This window comes from Pan paniscus, chromosome 6 (assembly GCF_029289425.2).
Source record: "Pan paniscus chromosome 6, NHGRI_mPanPan1-v2.0_pri, whole genome shotgun sequence".
Lineage (NCBI taxonomy): Eukaryota > Metazoa > Chordata > Mammalia > Primates > Hominidae > Pan > Pan paniscus.
This window is the reverse complement of record NC_073255.2, coordinates 154479141-154493633: the sequence shown is the minus strand read 5'-3', so window position 1 is coordinate 154493633 and position 14493 is coordinate 154479141. Positions and strand designations below refer to the sequence as shown.

At 38.1% G+C, this 14493-nt stretch overlaps 1 protein-coding gene across 1 annotated transcript in view; it reads right to left on the bottom strand.

Moving 5' to 3' along the window:
- Positions 1 to 766: 766 nt before the first annotated feature.
- The window catches only part of CFTR (CF transmembrane conductance regulator), a 183372-nt gene continuing 169645 nt past the window's right edge, over positions 767 to 14493 (bottom strand). The window contains exons 26-28 of the mRNA XM_055114832.2: positions 4580 to 4752; positions 3871 to 3976; positions 767 to 2526 (exon numbers count right to left, since the gene is read on the bottom strand). Of these exons, the coding sequence (XP_054970807.1) occupies positions 2326 to 2526; positions 3871 to 3976; positions 4580 to 4752 (480 nt within the window). The 3' untranslated portion in view covers positions 767 to 2325. The remainder of the gene's footprint in view (positions 2527 to 3870; positions 3977 to 4579; positions 4753 to 14493) is intronic.

Sequence of the window (14493 nt, the reverse complement as noted above, 5' to 3'; positions counted from 1 at the left end):
ATTTAGAGAAAGAGACCACATTTGTATCGCTCGTGTCATAATATATTGTTATAATTGTTCTATTTTATGATTATTGTTGTTAATCTATTACTGTGCTTAATTTATAAATTAAATGTTATCATATGTATGTGTGTATGTATAGGAATAAACACAGTAATCAGGTTCAGTGCTATCAGTGATTTCAGGCATCCATTGGGGGTCTTGGAACATATTCCCCAAGGATAAGGGGGGACTACTCTATAATGAATATTATTCAACCTTAAGAAGGAAGAAAATTGACCCATGTTGCAACATGGATGAGGCTTGAAGACATTATGCTAGATGAAATAAGCACAAAAATACAAATACTGTATGATCCCACTCCTAGGTCCTTCGAGTAGTCAAAATCAGAGACAGAAAGTAAAATGGTGGTTGCCAGGCATTAGAGGAAAGATAAATGGGGGATTATTGACTAACGGGTAAAAAGAGTTTCAGTTTTGCAAGAAAAAAATTCTGTGGAAGGATGATGGTGATATTTGCACAACCAAGTGAATGTACATAATGACACTGAACTGAACTTTAAAATGGTTAAAATGGAAAATTTTATGTTATGTATATTTTACCATAGTTTAAACAGATAACTAAAAATGTGTGTTCTAATTCATGTGAATTCTCAAAAAAGGCTATATCTAAAAGACAGATTCATGTTTCATGTTCCATGAAGCTTAGAAATTGGAGTGAGAGACTGATGAAACATGACAAGTGAACGCATCTGAAAACAACGAAGTTTCACACAAATGTATGGATTTTATTGACAAGTGATATTTTCTTACAGTAATAAATATAATGCAGTCTTCTTAAGAGTCAGTTTGGAGTTGAGAAGGCAGTGTACCCTTGATGGAAACAGTCAGACTGGTGGTACCATCTTCTTCAGAACTGCATCTAAGAGGCTGTGCTGGCTGGGAATGATACAGCTGTGGGCAACAACTGCATCAGCCCCAAGGCTTCCCTCCAGACCTAAAGGTGATTCATGGCCCCTGGTTAATATCACCCTAGGTTCTCCCCTGTCCCAGTTTTAACATAATATTTCATAAAAATAGCTAGTGCCATAAAAAGTCAACATTTCAAATATAAAAATTATTTTATACAAATGTAATTCATAATCATTCTTTTAAAATACAGCATTGTTATATATGTTTGAAACATTATTAAAATAAATATTTCCTAGAGAAAAAATTTTGCTTCACAAAATTATAAAACAGAAGCATATAAAACTAATTCATGATTGGTGCTTCTTCAGTGTGTCTCATTCTCTCTTAGTGTAGACAGCATGAAGTACATACATCTAGCCTGAAAACATACCACCATCACCCTATACATCTAAATGCTTGGACTTCATGTGTGTCTACCCACAGTGCCCATGGCCTATCTACTTACACACCCTCTACCTGGAGCTTCTGTGGAAAGAAGGGCTGTCCTGTGACAATTTGCACTAACATACTTTTCCAGCTAACCTCTAGTTCAGAGGTCTGTGAGCTTGTCACTTTCTGGAGTTTGGGAAAAGGCATATCAACTTCTTCATCAAGGGAACCATCCTGTCCCCTGTGAAAGACTATAACAGCCCTTTTCCCAGGTAAGGGATGTATTGTGATTATCTGAAATATTGAGATTTTTGGTAGACCTGGACAATACTAACCCTGATTTCCAGGATCTGGAAGTTCTCTTTCCTGACTGCTCACTAGATGTTGAATGGGGCATATTTTGATGTGCAGTCTTGTGGTTCCTGTGGTATTCTAATACTTGCTTGGAAATGAGATAGTTGGAATGCTTAGCAAACAATATAGTTGTGTTTCTAAACATCATTGGGAGAGGAGAGAAAAAGGAATACAAGCTTATATAAACCGCTGAAGTTTCCAGTTATCATTACTTAATCATAACCCTAAGAAGTATGATTTCAGTTCTTCTCCAACACTACAAATTGACGAGTTTCACTAGACAATAAGCTGATCAACTAGGCTGATTGACATTTAGAGCTGCCTTTCCAATTACTAGCACATGGCAAGGGTTTTCAGGAAAATCTGGCTTGCAAAACACAAGTGGTAAATCTTCAAGGATTTGAAGTACCTTTCACACAATTTGACTATTGCCAGGAAGCCATTTATCAAGACCCATATCAGTGTCCTCAATTCCCCTTACCAAATGTTTCTTTTTTAAAAAAAAACTTAATTCATCCTTGTTTTCTGAGGCAGAGGTTAACTGTTTCACGAGCTCCAATTCCATGAGGTGACTGTCCCACGAGCTCCAATTCCATGAGCAAATGTCCCATGTCAACATTTATGCTGCTCTCTAAAGCCTTGTATCTTGCACCTCTTCTTCTGTCTCCTCTTTCAGAGCAGCAATTTGGGGCTTAGACTTGCACTTGCTTGAGTTCCGGTGGGGAAAGAGCTTCACCCTGTCGGAGGGGCTGATGGCTTGCCGGAAGAGGCTCCTCTCGTTCAGCAGTTTCTGGATGGAATCGTACTGCCGCACTTTGTTCTCTTCTATGACCTAGGGAAATGGCTGTTAGTGAGATCTGGGACAGAAGGCAGGTCAGACCAGAGCAGGGACAGAAACTGGCACAGGCTCAAAGGAAAATAAAAGTCAAAGAATGCAATGTCCAGAGCCTTGCATTTTGAACAATCAGGTATGTCACATTTAACTGCTGTGTCCTTTTGCTCTAAGGAGGTTCTACCATCTGTGAAATTAGTTGTGATTTTCTACTCAGCAGCTGGAAGATTCTTCAGGGAGGTTTAGTAGAACTGAAGTTGCTTTGAAAACAAAATATTAGGTCCCTTATAAATTACCTAGAAAATGAGTGTAAGTCTACAGCACCATAAAGAGTTGAGCCTCTTCCACAGTGATCTGAAGCTTAAGAATTCCAAATTGGTCAGGATGTGCCTGAGTTTAATACACCTCCTTGGCTTGTTCAGGTTGAGCAAATCCAAGATCAGACAATAGAGGACTTTACTTAGATTCTTGAACTTGTCCATGGCAGGGCAAGAGGTTGTGAGTCTGCCCCCCTAATTTGTTACTTCAAGCTTAGTGATAATCATGGTAATAACAAGCCTTCAGCAAGGAAACCATTTACATCCAGGAGGCTCAAAAGCCTGAACAGAAATGACATGATACATCATCCTCAGAACTTCCTTGTGACTAAACCATAGGGAATTTGTAAACATCACTTGAAAGAAGCTGTGACAGTTTTGTTTTGTTTTAATAAAGACAGATGGGGCCTCACTATGTTGCCTGGGCTGGTCTTGAATTCCTGGCCTCAAGTAATCCCCCCACCTCAGCCTCCCAAAGTATTGGGATTACAGACGTAAGCCACTGTGCCTGGCCATGTGACAGTTTTTTTTAAGAACAGTGAGAAGGTGGTTGAGAAAGGTACTACCTGAACCCAAATCATGGCTAGAAAAATGAAATGTGCCTCTCAACTTTGTCATTAATACCATAAATCAGACTGTAAGACAACTAGGCCTGTCCCAGACCACATCCATGGGACATTTAGTTATTGAAAGAATCATAGGGACCTTTTTTAAAATCTTAAACAGTAGAGTATTTTGTATGACTTGGTCCCCAAATAAAGGGCTCAAAAAGTATATATATCCTATTTATAAATGTAACTTAGTAATATGCTGCCATTTTAGATTAACTGTATTTCAACCTCACCACATGGCTCAGATCAAAGAGAAAAACTTGTGCAGCTATTTTGAGTAAAGCTGGATGGCTGTATGACACATATTTTTGAAAAGAACTTGTACATTGTTGCAATTTGCAGGAACTATCACATGTGAGATTGTTATCAAGAATTACAAGGGAAATGAGATCTTAAGTAAAATTATAAAGACTCACCAAAAATTGTTGGCATTCCAGCATTGCTTCTATCCTGTGTTCACAGAGAATTACTGTGCAATCAGCAAATGCTTGTTTTAGAGTTCTTCTAATTATTTGGTATGTTCTAGAAAAGAAAGAAAATACCACACATAATATCACAGAACAGTAATGATCTGTATTTGCCTTGATAATATGTCCATTGTTCTATTAATTTATCTCTTTAAATTACTTCTTTCTTTAAGTTCTTTTCACATAATGTTGATATAGCGTTAGCCACAATCAGCTTTTCAACCATGGGGTAGACTCTAAGTATCCATAAATAAACAGGACAAATATTTCAAAGAAACTTTAATAAATGAGTACATTTTTCATTATGTAGAATCACCAGTACTTCTTTATTTGGGGCTATAAACATGCTTATGGTATAAATGGGATACAAAGGCAAATCATAAGGATCAGATTAGGCCCATGTATTTAAAAGCTTCATCATGTGTTGACAAGGGGGAAGAGTTTGTATGAAACTAAAAACTATCTTCGGAAGAAAACACAAGACTCTTAGCAAGGAAATATGCATTTATGCTCATTTCCACTGGGCAATTATTTCATATCTTGGGGGAGACCCCCACACGCAGACATGACAGCCTAATAGAAATATGTGTCACCATGAAGCAGGCATAATGATTCTGTTCCCACTGTGCTATTAAGTAACAGAACATCTGAAACTCACACTGGATCCAAATGAGCACTGGGTTCATCAAGCAGCAAGATCTTCGCCTTACTGAGAACAGATCTAGCCAAGCACATCAACTGCTTGTGGCCATGGCTTAGGACACAGCCCCCATCCACAAGGACAAAGTCAAGCTTCCCAGGAAACTGTTCTATCACAGATCTGAGCCCAACCTGCAGTTAGAGAAGATAGTTCAGATACCACAGAGTTAAAAACACTCAAGCAGTTGACATTCTAAAAATAAACACAGGAGTTCTGAAAGCTTATGTTTTTCATACCAATCCCTCTACCCCCACTACCTGCCACCATTTGAATTTGATTGAGCAAAAGTCTATTTACAACCTTGACAGCTCAAAAGAATCAGTCTATAACTTGTTTTATCTTTGTACTTCATTCATTAGGAAACTTTCAATGAATGTCTATTATGTGCCAGGTATCCCAAAAAGTAGTAAGAAAACAATACGTGGCACATGGCTCTTGTGAGGCTCAGCGTTTATAAAGGTGTACATAAATTATTCCAACACAACTGAATGCATGCTGGAAAAGATAATATGTATACATTGCAGATATGCCCTCTAGTATGACATCTTATGTAAACAGAAGATAAAATGTAGCATAAAGGATGGAGGTATGACATCATCCTTGGTGCTACCTCCCATCTTCTACTCTGTCATGATTGAGGACAAAAGATAGCATAAAATAATCAACTGTGGGGTTTTTTAAATTACATATGGAAAATTGCTATTCATCTCTTGAATTCATAAAAACTAACTGTAACAAATAGATAAAACTATGAAGTAAAAAATACTGGAGTTAAAATAGTGGTATAACACTAGGAGACATAAAGCCTCTTAGATATTGGGGTAGAATATGAGGGCTGTATTAGGGTCAAAGGCTTTTTTTTTTTAAGCTAGACAGTAAAAGTAAAGTTTGAAAATGCAAATGAGATATAGAAACCCATTCTATAAAAATATGACAAAGTTATTGAAGTATTGGATCTTATCAATTATTCAAATAAATGTGCATTAAATGTTTATTTTTGGCAAGTACTCCTGAGTGTATGAAGGCCAAAGAGATATACAGATGATTGTCTCCTGCCCTTGAGAAGTCTAGAATTTAGTACGAGGAGGTAAGATGGGCTCCACCTGACTGTAATATAGAATGAGATAATGGCTCAGAAAGAATCTTATGATTTCAGAGATAAATTCAGAAATGGCCCATAATACTGTGTTTGTTCACAAAAAATTAACTGTGTGCCCATCACATGACCAGGAGATTTTAAGCCTCTTTGATATTGGGGTAGAATATGAAAGTTGTGTTAGGACCAATGGCTTTTTTTTTTTTTTTAGCTGGACAAGAAACAAACAAGCAAAAAACATTTGAAAGTATATTGCAGATGATACTCCTTTCCTTGGTTGGTTTCTCATTAAAGTAATCTCACCTTGTAGAAATTCATTAAAGTTTGAGAAGAGTTTCTGGTATGGCAGGAAATGTAAACACATTTATTAGACAAGGGGGACCACTCTGATGTATTCCCAAAGACTCAAACATAAAACTTAGAAATACAAGTGCTGAGAATATGAATAAAGGGCACTGGGCAGGGAGTTAGAGGACCTGTGTCTTTCTTTGTGCCTTCAACTTTTTTATTGTTTCAGTCTATGAAGTTGCTATGGTCTATCTTTTTTAAAAAACAAAAACAAAATCCCTCCCTTGTTTCTGGGTTCTCCTTTAGCTATCATTCAACATCTGCCCATTTAGTCATCTAGAAATCTCAAGAAATTAATGTGTATCTGTCGTCTCTACTGCTTCCCACCACAAGAATTTTTCTTTCTTAAAACATCTATTCCTTGGCTTAAGAGAAACCACACACTCTATGGCCATTTCTTCCTATTGTCATGTGTGAACAACTCTCCCTCTTCCTGCCCCCTTGAATATTAGTCTTTGTCATTTCCAACTCTCCAGACTCTCCTCTGAGATCCCAGTCATTTTCAGGGTATTGATGACCACCTATAAGTTAATAATTTTCAAATGTTTATCTCCATCCCTAGAATTCTTCCAACTACTTTTTAAATCATTCTCCTCCTTACCAACTCTATTATAGTGACCCCAGTCTGGGTCATCATCATCTCTTAAGCATCATCCTACAAATCTCAGTTAGTCAAATTGCAAGTCCACCATACAAACACCCCAGGGATCTTCCTAAGATGTAGGTTTGACCATATCATTTCTGTTTTAAATCCTATGGTAGTTCTCCTCCTGGTGGAATAAAATCTAAGATCTCTCACCTGGTGTATGAGGCATCCAAATGGAGCCCCCTTCACTCTTATTCCCAGCAGAACCAAACATCTTGTAGTTCCCTAAACACCTTGATGCTCTCAAGTGATGCCATTGCTGAGCCTGACATATCCTTCTGAATATCCCTGATCATCTCTTAAGCCATTCAACCAGGCACCTAGTGATAGTAGTATTTGTGCAAGTTCCCTCGTTAGACTGTAAGCTTCTTGAGGGTAAAAACGTGCTCTTCAGCTCTGTGTTCCTAATGCCAGTCCTGGGTAACTGTCAACCTCAACAATTCATTCATTTATCAAATAGGTACTGAGCTCCTAGAATGTGGGTGGCCAAACAAAACAGAGTTTTGATGAATGATAAATGAATCAAAACTTGAGGATGAATGAATGACTGAGCACTGGCTTAAGCTCTGCCATTGTAAAATGTTATCTAAGACATATCACTTTGCATGTGAGTATTCAAGATGCTATAAATTTCTCACAAAATCAAATTATAAAATTAAAATTTCCCTAACACTGATAGAAATGTTAGTACTTTAGATCAATCAGCAGTATTTGAGGGGGTTTTTTTTTTTCCAGTAAAATTAACCAGCAAGAAAAGGTCTGGCTTAAGACTGCAGCTCTAGAGTCAAACACAATCAGCTTTGAATCTGCCCTCCTCAGCTCATTTGCTGATGATATCAGGTGCATTATTTTAAGTCTCATTTATCTCATATGTAAAAAAATGGAGAAAATAATAATATTGATGTCAAAGGGTTGTTACAAGGATTACCAGAGATAATTTGTGGAAAGCGGCTCCCACAGAATATGGCACATGGTAAGTACCTAATGTACAGTAATTATTAGTATTATTGGAGCCTGGGCAACTCCAAGGACATGGGCTCAGGAACTGAAACACTACCTTTGTGTGACAACAGCTTTGTAAAAATTTTCCTTCACAAGTTGCCTTGGGAACTAAGCTAGCAGGAAGTACTGCAATACTGCGAAGTTAGTGATGGCCATAGTAACAGGGTGGAGATTTTGGTCAGAATGCAGTATGCTCCCTCTAGATTCACACCAGTCATATACTAAGTTCCTAAGGCCGTACTAGGAAAGCTATTTGACTGTCTTAGACTTTGCACTTGTGGCAAAGAGCTGAGCAAAGTATGTTTTTCCCCAGATGAAATTCTTTATTAGAAGTAAACAATTACATAAATTTATATATAACTGTCAATATTTAGAGAACAGAATTTTTAAAATGAATGACACTAAGACTGACCAACACAGGGGACATTTTGCAATATTCCTATCTCACTGTTTTATTCACTGTGAAGTATAGTAAAAAGCTTTTTAGAATCATCTTCATTAGAGAAATGTCAACATAGTTAATAAAACTTAAAATTGAAGTCAGTAAATATTTAAGAAATTTATTAAGTATCTATTTTCTGCCAGACATGCTAATAGGTTTTGGTGAGATAATGGAAAGCAAGATAGATTAGTAATTGTTTTTGAAAAGTACAAAGTTATTGTTACCAATCACATGTGCTGATAAGAATTCTCCTACGGATCTTTTGGATGTAAATGACTGCTTAGTCATATATTCTTTCAACTGGCTCTTAATGAGAGTTTATTAAATTCTAGGTACTCTGACAGACCCCAGATTCAAAGATGAGTAACAGGAGGCTCTGCCTTAAAGGAAATTATGGTCCAAAAGGGGAGAAAAATAGTAAGTGGAAAATTACTGTTCAAAGAGATAAGCACTATGGGCAAAAAACAAACAAACAGGAAATTGCTAGAGATCATCTGATTTAGCGATCTGTGGCAGCAGAATCCTTTGTCCTTTAAATATGTATATATATGTATATATATGTGTGTGTGTATATATATATACACACACCCTCCGACTCCCAGGTTCAAACAATTCTCCTGCCTCAGCCTCCCAAGTAGCCTCCCAAGTAGCTGGGATTACAGTGCCTGCCACCATGCCCAGCTAATTTTTGTATTTTAGTGGAGAGGGGATTTCTACATGTTGGCCAGGCTGGTCTCGAACTCTTGACCTCAGGTGATCCAACCGCCTCGGCCTCCCAAAGTGCTAGGATTAAAAGTGTGAGCCACTGCGTCCTGCCCCCAATATAATCTTGTTAATACTATCATTAGAAACCATTTTTCAATAAATTTAAAAAAGTACAAACTTTAGCTCAGTCCTGTCCAAAGTAAGAAGACTTCAAAATTACTAGAATCTAAAGTTTTCTAATGATTTTCATTACAACCTAGCATTAAAAATAAATAAATGAAAACATCAACAGTTTGTAGATATAAAGAACTTTAGGAAAAAGAATTTGCCAGCTTCATGCTGATGAGCTAATAAATAGTATGTACTTCCCAAACTGCTGTGAAAAAAGAAGAAATTTTGTTTTGTAACACGTTAAACTAAAAAAAAAAAAATGTCTAAGAGTTTGTAAAGGATTCAAAATGTTGACTTTTGCTATTGCCGTATTCTGGAATGTTATTATGGAGCAAGAGTTTGCTCTTGTGACAGAGAAACATGAAAAAAAATCATAAAAGTGAATTGTGGTTTTACTGAATAATCCATAAGTGGCAGTTATAAAAATAGATACAGTCAACTCCTTTTGATACTCTGTTTGCTACTCTGTAGATTTTTCAGGGTAAATTTTCAACTTAAAAGGCCACTATTTCTGCTATTTAGCTTGTTTTCTAAAATAACTAACCTTACTATCAATGAGTAAGGATGGAAACTATTTTATAAGTATTGAAAAAGCAAACAATTACCCAAAAAGCCTTCAGTCCAAAATCAACAGACATTGTACTTAGATTACGGACAACCCTGAGATAGCCCACAGGGGTGATGCAGCTCTGCTCCTGCATCTGCCAGCTGTCCCAGTCAAGGCCCTCAGACATCTCAAGGCTCTGAGTCCTCATTCTAAAGTGAGGATGGTAATACCTGCTGTGTATCAATCACAAGGCTATTTCCATGATCTATTACATATGAAATGAAAGAACTCCTTATTCATTCAGCCAATATTTATTGAATACCATCCATGTATGCAAGACTACTCTAGGCACTGGAAATACAACAATTAATAGGATATAATCCCTGACCTCCAGGAACTTTCACTCCAGTGGGGGACATGGACAAGTTAAAAGGTAAATCTCCAGCCAGAGTGAGAAATGCTATGAAAGGGGTGGAGTTATAGGGTACACCTAGGAAACCGAGACCTGGAGTGTCAAGGCAGATTTTTGGAAAGAAGTGATGTGTAAGGAGAGGCCTGAAAGATGGTAGAAGGAGGCAGTGAAGGGCTGGGGGAGTTTCCCAGGTAGAGAACAGCAAGTGAACAAAAAAGCCTCTGCAGAACAGAAAGCACATGTGCTTTAGAGAACCAAAGAAATTCAGTATAACTGAATCATGGGAAGTAAGGGGAAGTTGGGCAGTGAGTGTAGAAAGCCAAACAAAGACAAAATCATGAAGGACCTGGTAAGCCACCTTAAGCAGTGTGGACTTAGTCCAGAAGGCATTAAGGAGCCATATGAAGGGAAGAAACAAGTGATCAGATGTGGGGTTTGGAAAGATCACCAGAGCTGCAAAGAGCAGAATGAACTATTGGGGGTCAATGAGGGAAATGAGCCAGGAACCTCAGAAATTTGTGCAAGTGTTAATAGTGGTGTCAGGTGGAAATGAAGAAAAGTGAATATATTTCAGATACTCCCCAGGGACAGCATTGACAGGATGTGACATGTGGGTACCCGTGGAGGAACTTGAGAGTGAAAGATGAGTCCCAGGTCTTGGCCTTGGGAAACTGGAGGGTGGGATGCCATTCAGTGGAATTAGGAACACAGGACAGGTATGTGGTGGGGCAGGGAAGGAACTCACTTATTGACATAAGATGCTTTTCATGTGCTGAGATATCAGGTGGAAAGCTCTGGGAATAGGCAGATAATGGAGGTCATCAAAATAGAGATATTAATTAAAGCCAAAAGGACACATGAAATTTCCCAGGGAAACTAAGTAAAGTGAGACAAGAACTAGGATTCTGTCGGACACCATTTAAAGGATGACCAAGTGAAGTCCAGATTTAAAAAACATGATTATAGTTACTTTTACTTAGTACCCATATTTGCCAGGCACTACGCTGGGCCCATTTTACATGTAAACTTGAAAAGTCACAACAATCCTACCAATTTATTGGGCCACAATGCCAGAAGTCTTTTTTTTTTTCTCTTGGGATTCAGTTTCTTTTGAAATTCTCTTTGGTCTACACAGCTGGTAATTTCAGTTTGGCACCAATCTTGGAGAGAAGCTGTCTGGGCCTAAGCTGTTTTGGGATGGGTAAATTAAACTGTCCAAGTTCTAGATTTTAGAAACTCTCTTTCCTTCCCTTGGACTTGCTTTAAATTCCTCCATCAAATGATAGGCAGACTGCCATGGTAAAGGTGTGGACCCAGGAAATAAGGAAAAAGGAGGCTCTCTGGACCAGCTTTTGTTCTAAGCCTTCCAGCTAGTAACTAGGTACAAGTCATGGCTTCATGAGATACAGTCCAGATCAGCAAGGATAAGATTCTACACTGGACTTGGAAGCCAAGTCCAAGCTAGAAATAAAGCATTTCTTGGCCTGGAATTATCACTGTATATATTTTTAATTTTCATTTGGGATAATGGGGAATTATGTAGGAGGTGCTGTTGGGATAAGATTCAGGTGTCTGGCTATTTGTCATTACTCTATTCATTTACCTCTAGAGATACTAGTCATGGCAAGGACAAAGAGAGGACTCAGTGAGATGACATACATCCTGGTTTGCCCTGGAAAGTCCTGCTTTGCACTTTTGTCATAATGTCCTGTCCAGTTTAGTGTTTGACACACCCAAAAATGTCCTGTTTGGACAAATTATATTATCAGCTGTATTAGACTAAAGTCTAGGCCTTGTGACTTTGAAACCCAAATGCCTTTTCTGCTTCTCTAGGCTGATACTTGCTTGTTTGTTTGTATGCTGCTAGCAGGCTTACTCATCAAAAACCTATCACTACTAATCAAAAAAGCACACTACTACTCAACAAAAACTTAGCACTACTACTCAAAGCACTCATGGCATTAAAGTTAGACTAACATCATCATCTTTGCGAATGGTAAATTATAAAAAAGGAGAACAGTAAAAGTATATACCTAAATATGAACTGATGAAATAAAAACCTAAACAGGTAAAAATTTTGCATTGTATTAGTATTTAAAATCATAACCACAGGTTCTAAGATTTTAGATTATATTTATGATCCTGCTTTCCTGTAAATTTTATTTTGATTTGGCAATACTTGCAGATTTTATAAAGGCTAATGTCTTCCCTCCCAAGTTTCCCTCCCATTGCATTGTGTTACTATAGTGCATTCTCTGAAGTCATATCAAAGATCTTAAAATGTGTCACTTGCAATTTAGTTAATGTTTTCTTTAAAGCGCCTGTGTTTGTTGGGTAATAAGGAAACTTTGATAATGAAAACGGTTAATCTAAGTACATTTTATTAGGGGCATGTTAAGGTTGGGCACTCAACGGGTAAGTGTTTAACACTCACAGGCATTTCAAAGCTCCTGGCAGGGTCCACTGTGAAGGGAGGCAGAAAAGGGAAGAACATTTGGGATAAACAGAAATTGGGCTAAAAGGACCAAAAGTGCTAATAGTGGAATACAGTTGTTCTCTAAGAAGACCTTTGAGGCTCAACATTTTAGGTCCCCTGATCCTATTTTGCCACAATCCAGACCTTTGGACTTAAGTTTAATAAAACAAAATAATTTATGTTCCCTTTTCTTTAATATAATGCTTATTTTTTTAAATTATAAGTTTATAGCTAGAGTATTCTGTTAAAGAAATCCAGAATTTCGAGAATTTCTCCAGCTGTCCTCCCCACCAAATTCCTCTGTATAATGCCCTCAAGTATAATGAACCACCTGTTGGATAAACATAAGGTGTTGTTTAGAAAATTTTATTCCATTTTAGTTAATATATTTCCTATATAATGTCCTAATGGCTTTGAAGGATGGCATATGCCTCATCTAGGTCATATGGCATTTTGCCCGGCAGTGCTCACAGCCACATACCCAAAGGCAGACGATTCCTGGCGACTTCGAAAGAAAACTATTGTCATTTGCAGGTGTTCTAGAATGAGCATCACTGTTTTGTGCTAAACCTGTTTCCCAGAGAAGTATATCAAGTCAAACCAAAGCCTCCTTCTTGTAGTGGAGAGCTTCAGAACTCAGATAGGGAGTAGATGAGAAGGTGTGGAGAGATGATACTTTATACTGGGAATAATCCCAGTATAGTAGAGTCGCCTAGGTCTCTTCTAATTCATGTTTCATTGACGCAAATTGATTAGGAAAGGACGAAGTAGTGCTACCTATGGGGTTTGCTATAAACTGAAAGCTTCTGTCCCCCTGCCAAAGTCATATGTTGAAATCCTAACTTCAAAGATGCTGGTATTAGGAGGTGGGGCCTTTGGGAGGTGATTTAGGTCATGAGGGCTCTACCCTAAACCCATGATTTGGATTAGTGCCCTTATAAAAGACATCCCAGAGAGCTAGCCTGCCCACTCTTCTGCCATGTAACAACACAGTGAGAACACAGCCATCTGTGAGGAAGCAGGCCTTCACCAGACACAAAATCAGCTGGCACCAGATTTTGAACTTCCCAGCCTCCACAACTGTGAAAAATAAATTTTACTGTTGTTTCTAAGACATCTGGTCTATGGTATTTTGTTGTAGTAGCCCCAATGGACTAAGACAGAATATTGGTACTGGGATCTGGGTACTGCTGTAACAAATACTCAATGTGGAAGCAGCTTTGGAACCAGGTAATGAGTAGAGGCTGGAAGAGTTTTCGGGTACATGCTAGAAAAAGCCTACATTGCTGTGAATGGACAATTAAAGGCCATTCTGGTGAGGGCTCCAGAGAGGAGGAGAGCTGTAGAGAAAGCTACTATCTTCTTACCGAATACCTAAGTGGTCATGAGCTGAATGTTCCCAGAAATATGGACGGTAAAGGCCAATCTGATGGGTTTTCAGATGGAAATGAGGAACATGTTATTGGACAATGGAGGAAAAGCTATCCTTCTTATAAAATGTCAAAGAACTTGGCTGAGCTGTTTGTGTCCTAGTGTTTTGTGGAAGGCAGAACTTGAAAGCAATGAAATTGAATGTTTAACTGAGGAAATATCCAAGCAAAGTTGAAGGAGCAGCTTAGTTACTCTTGACTGCTCATAGTAAAATTCAAGATGAGAAATGACTTTAAAATGGAATTATTGATCAAAAGGGAAGCAGAACTTCAAAATTTGGAAAATTCTCAGCCTATCCATATTGTGAAAGATGAGAAAGCCTGCTCAGGAGAGAATACAAAGGGTGTGGCCAAATTTGATAAGTAAATTACTATGGACTAGCCATCTCAACAGAAACTAGGTGCTATGCATTCAGACAGTGGGGATATTAGTCAGCCACCTAAACAGAAGCCAGAATTTATATTCCAAGACAATGGAAGAATGACTCCAAAGCCATTTGGAGATCTTCCAAGCTGCCTTTCCCATCATAGTTCAGAGTGCAGAGGCCTGGGGTAGGGAAGAAAGATTTCAAAGGAGGGGCTACAACTGCCCCGTGC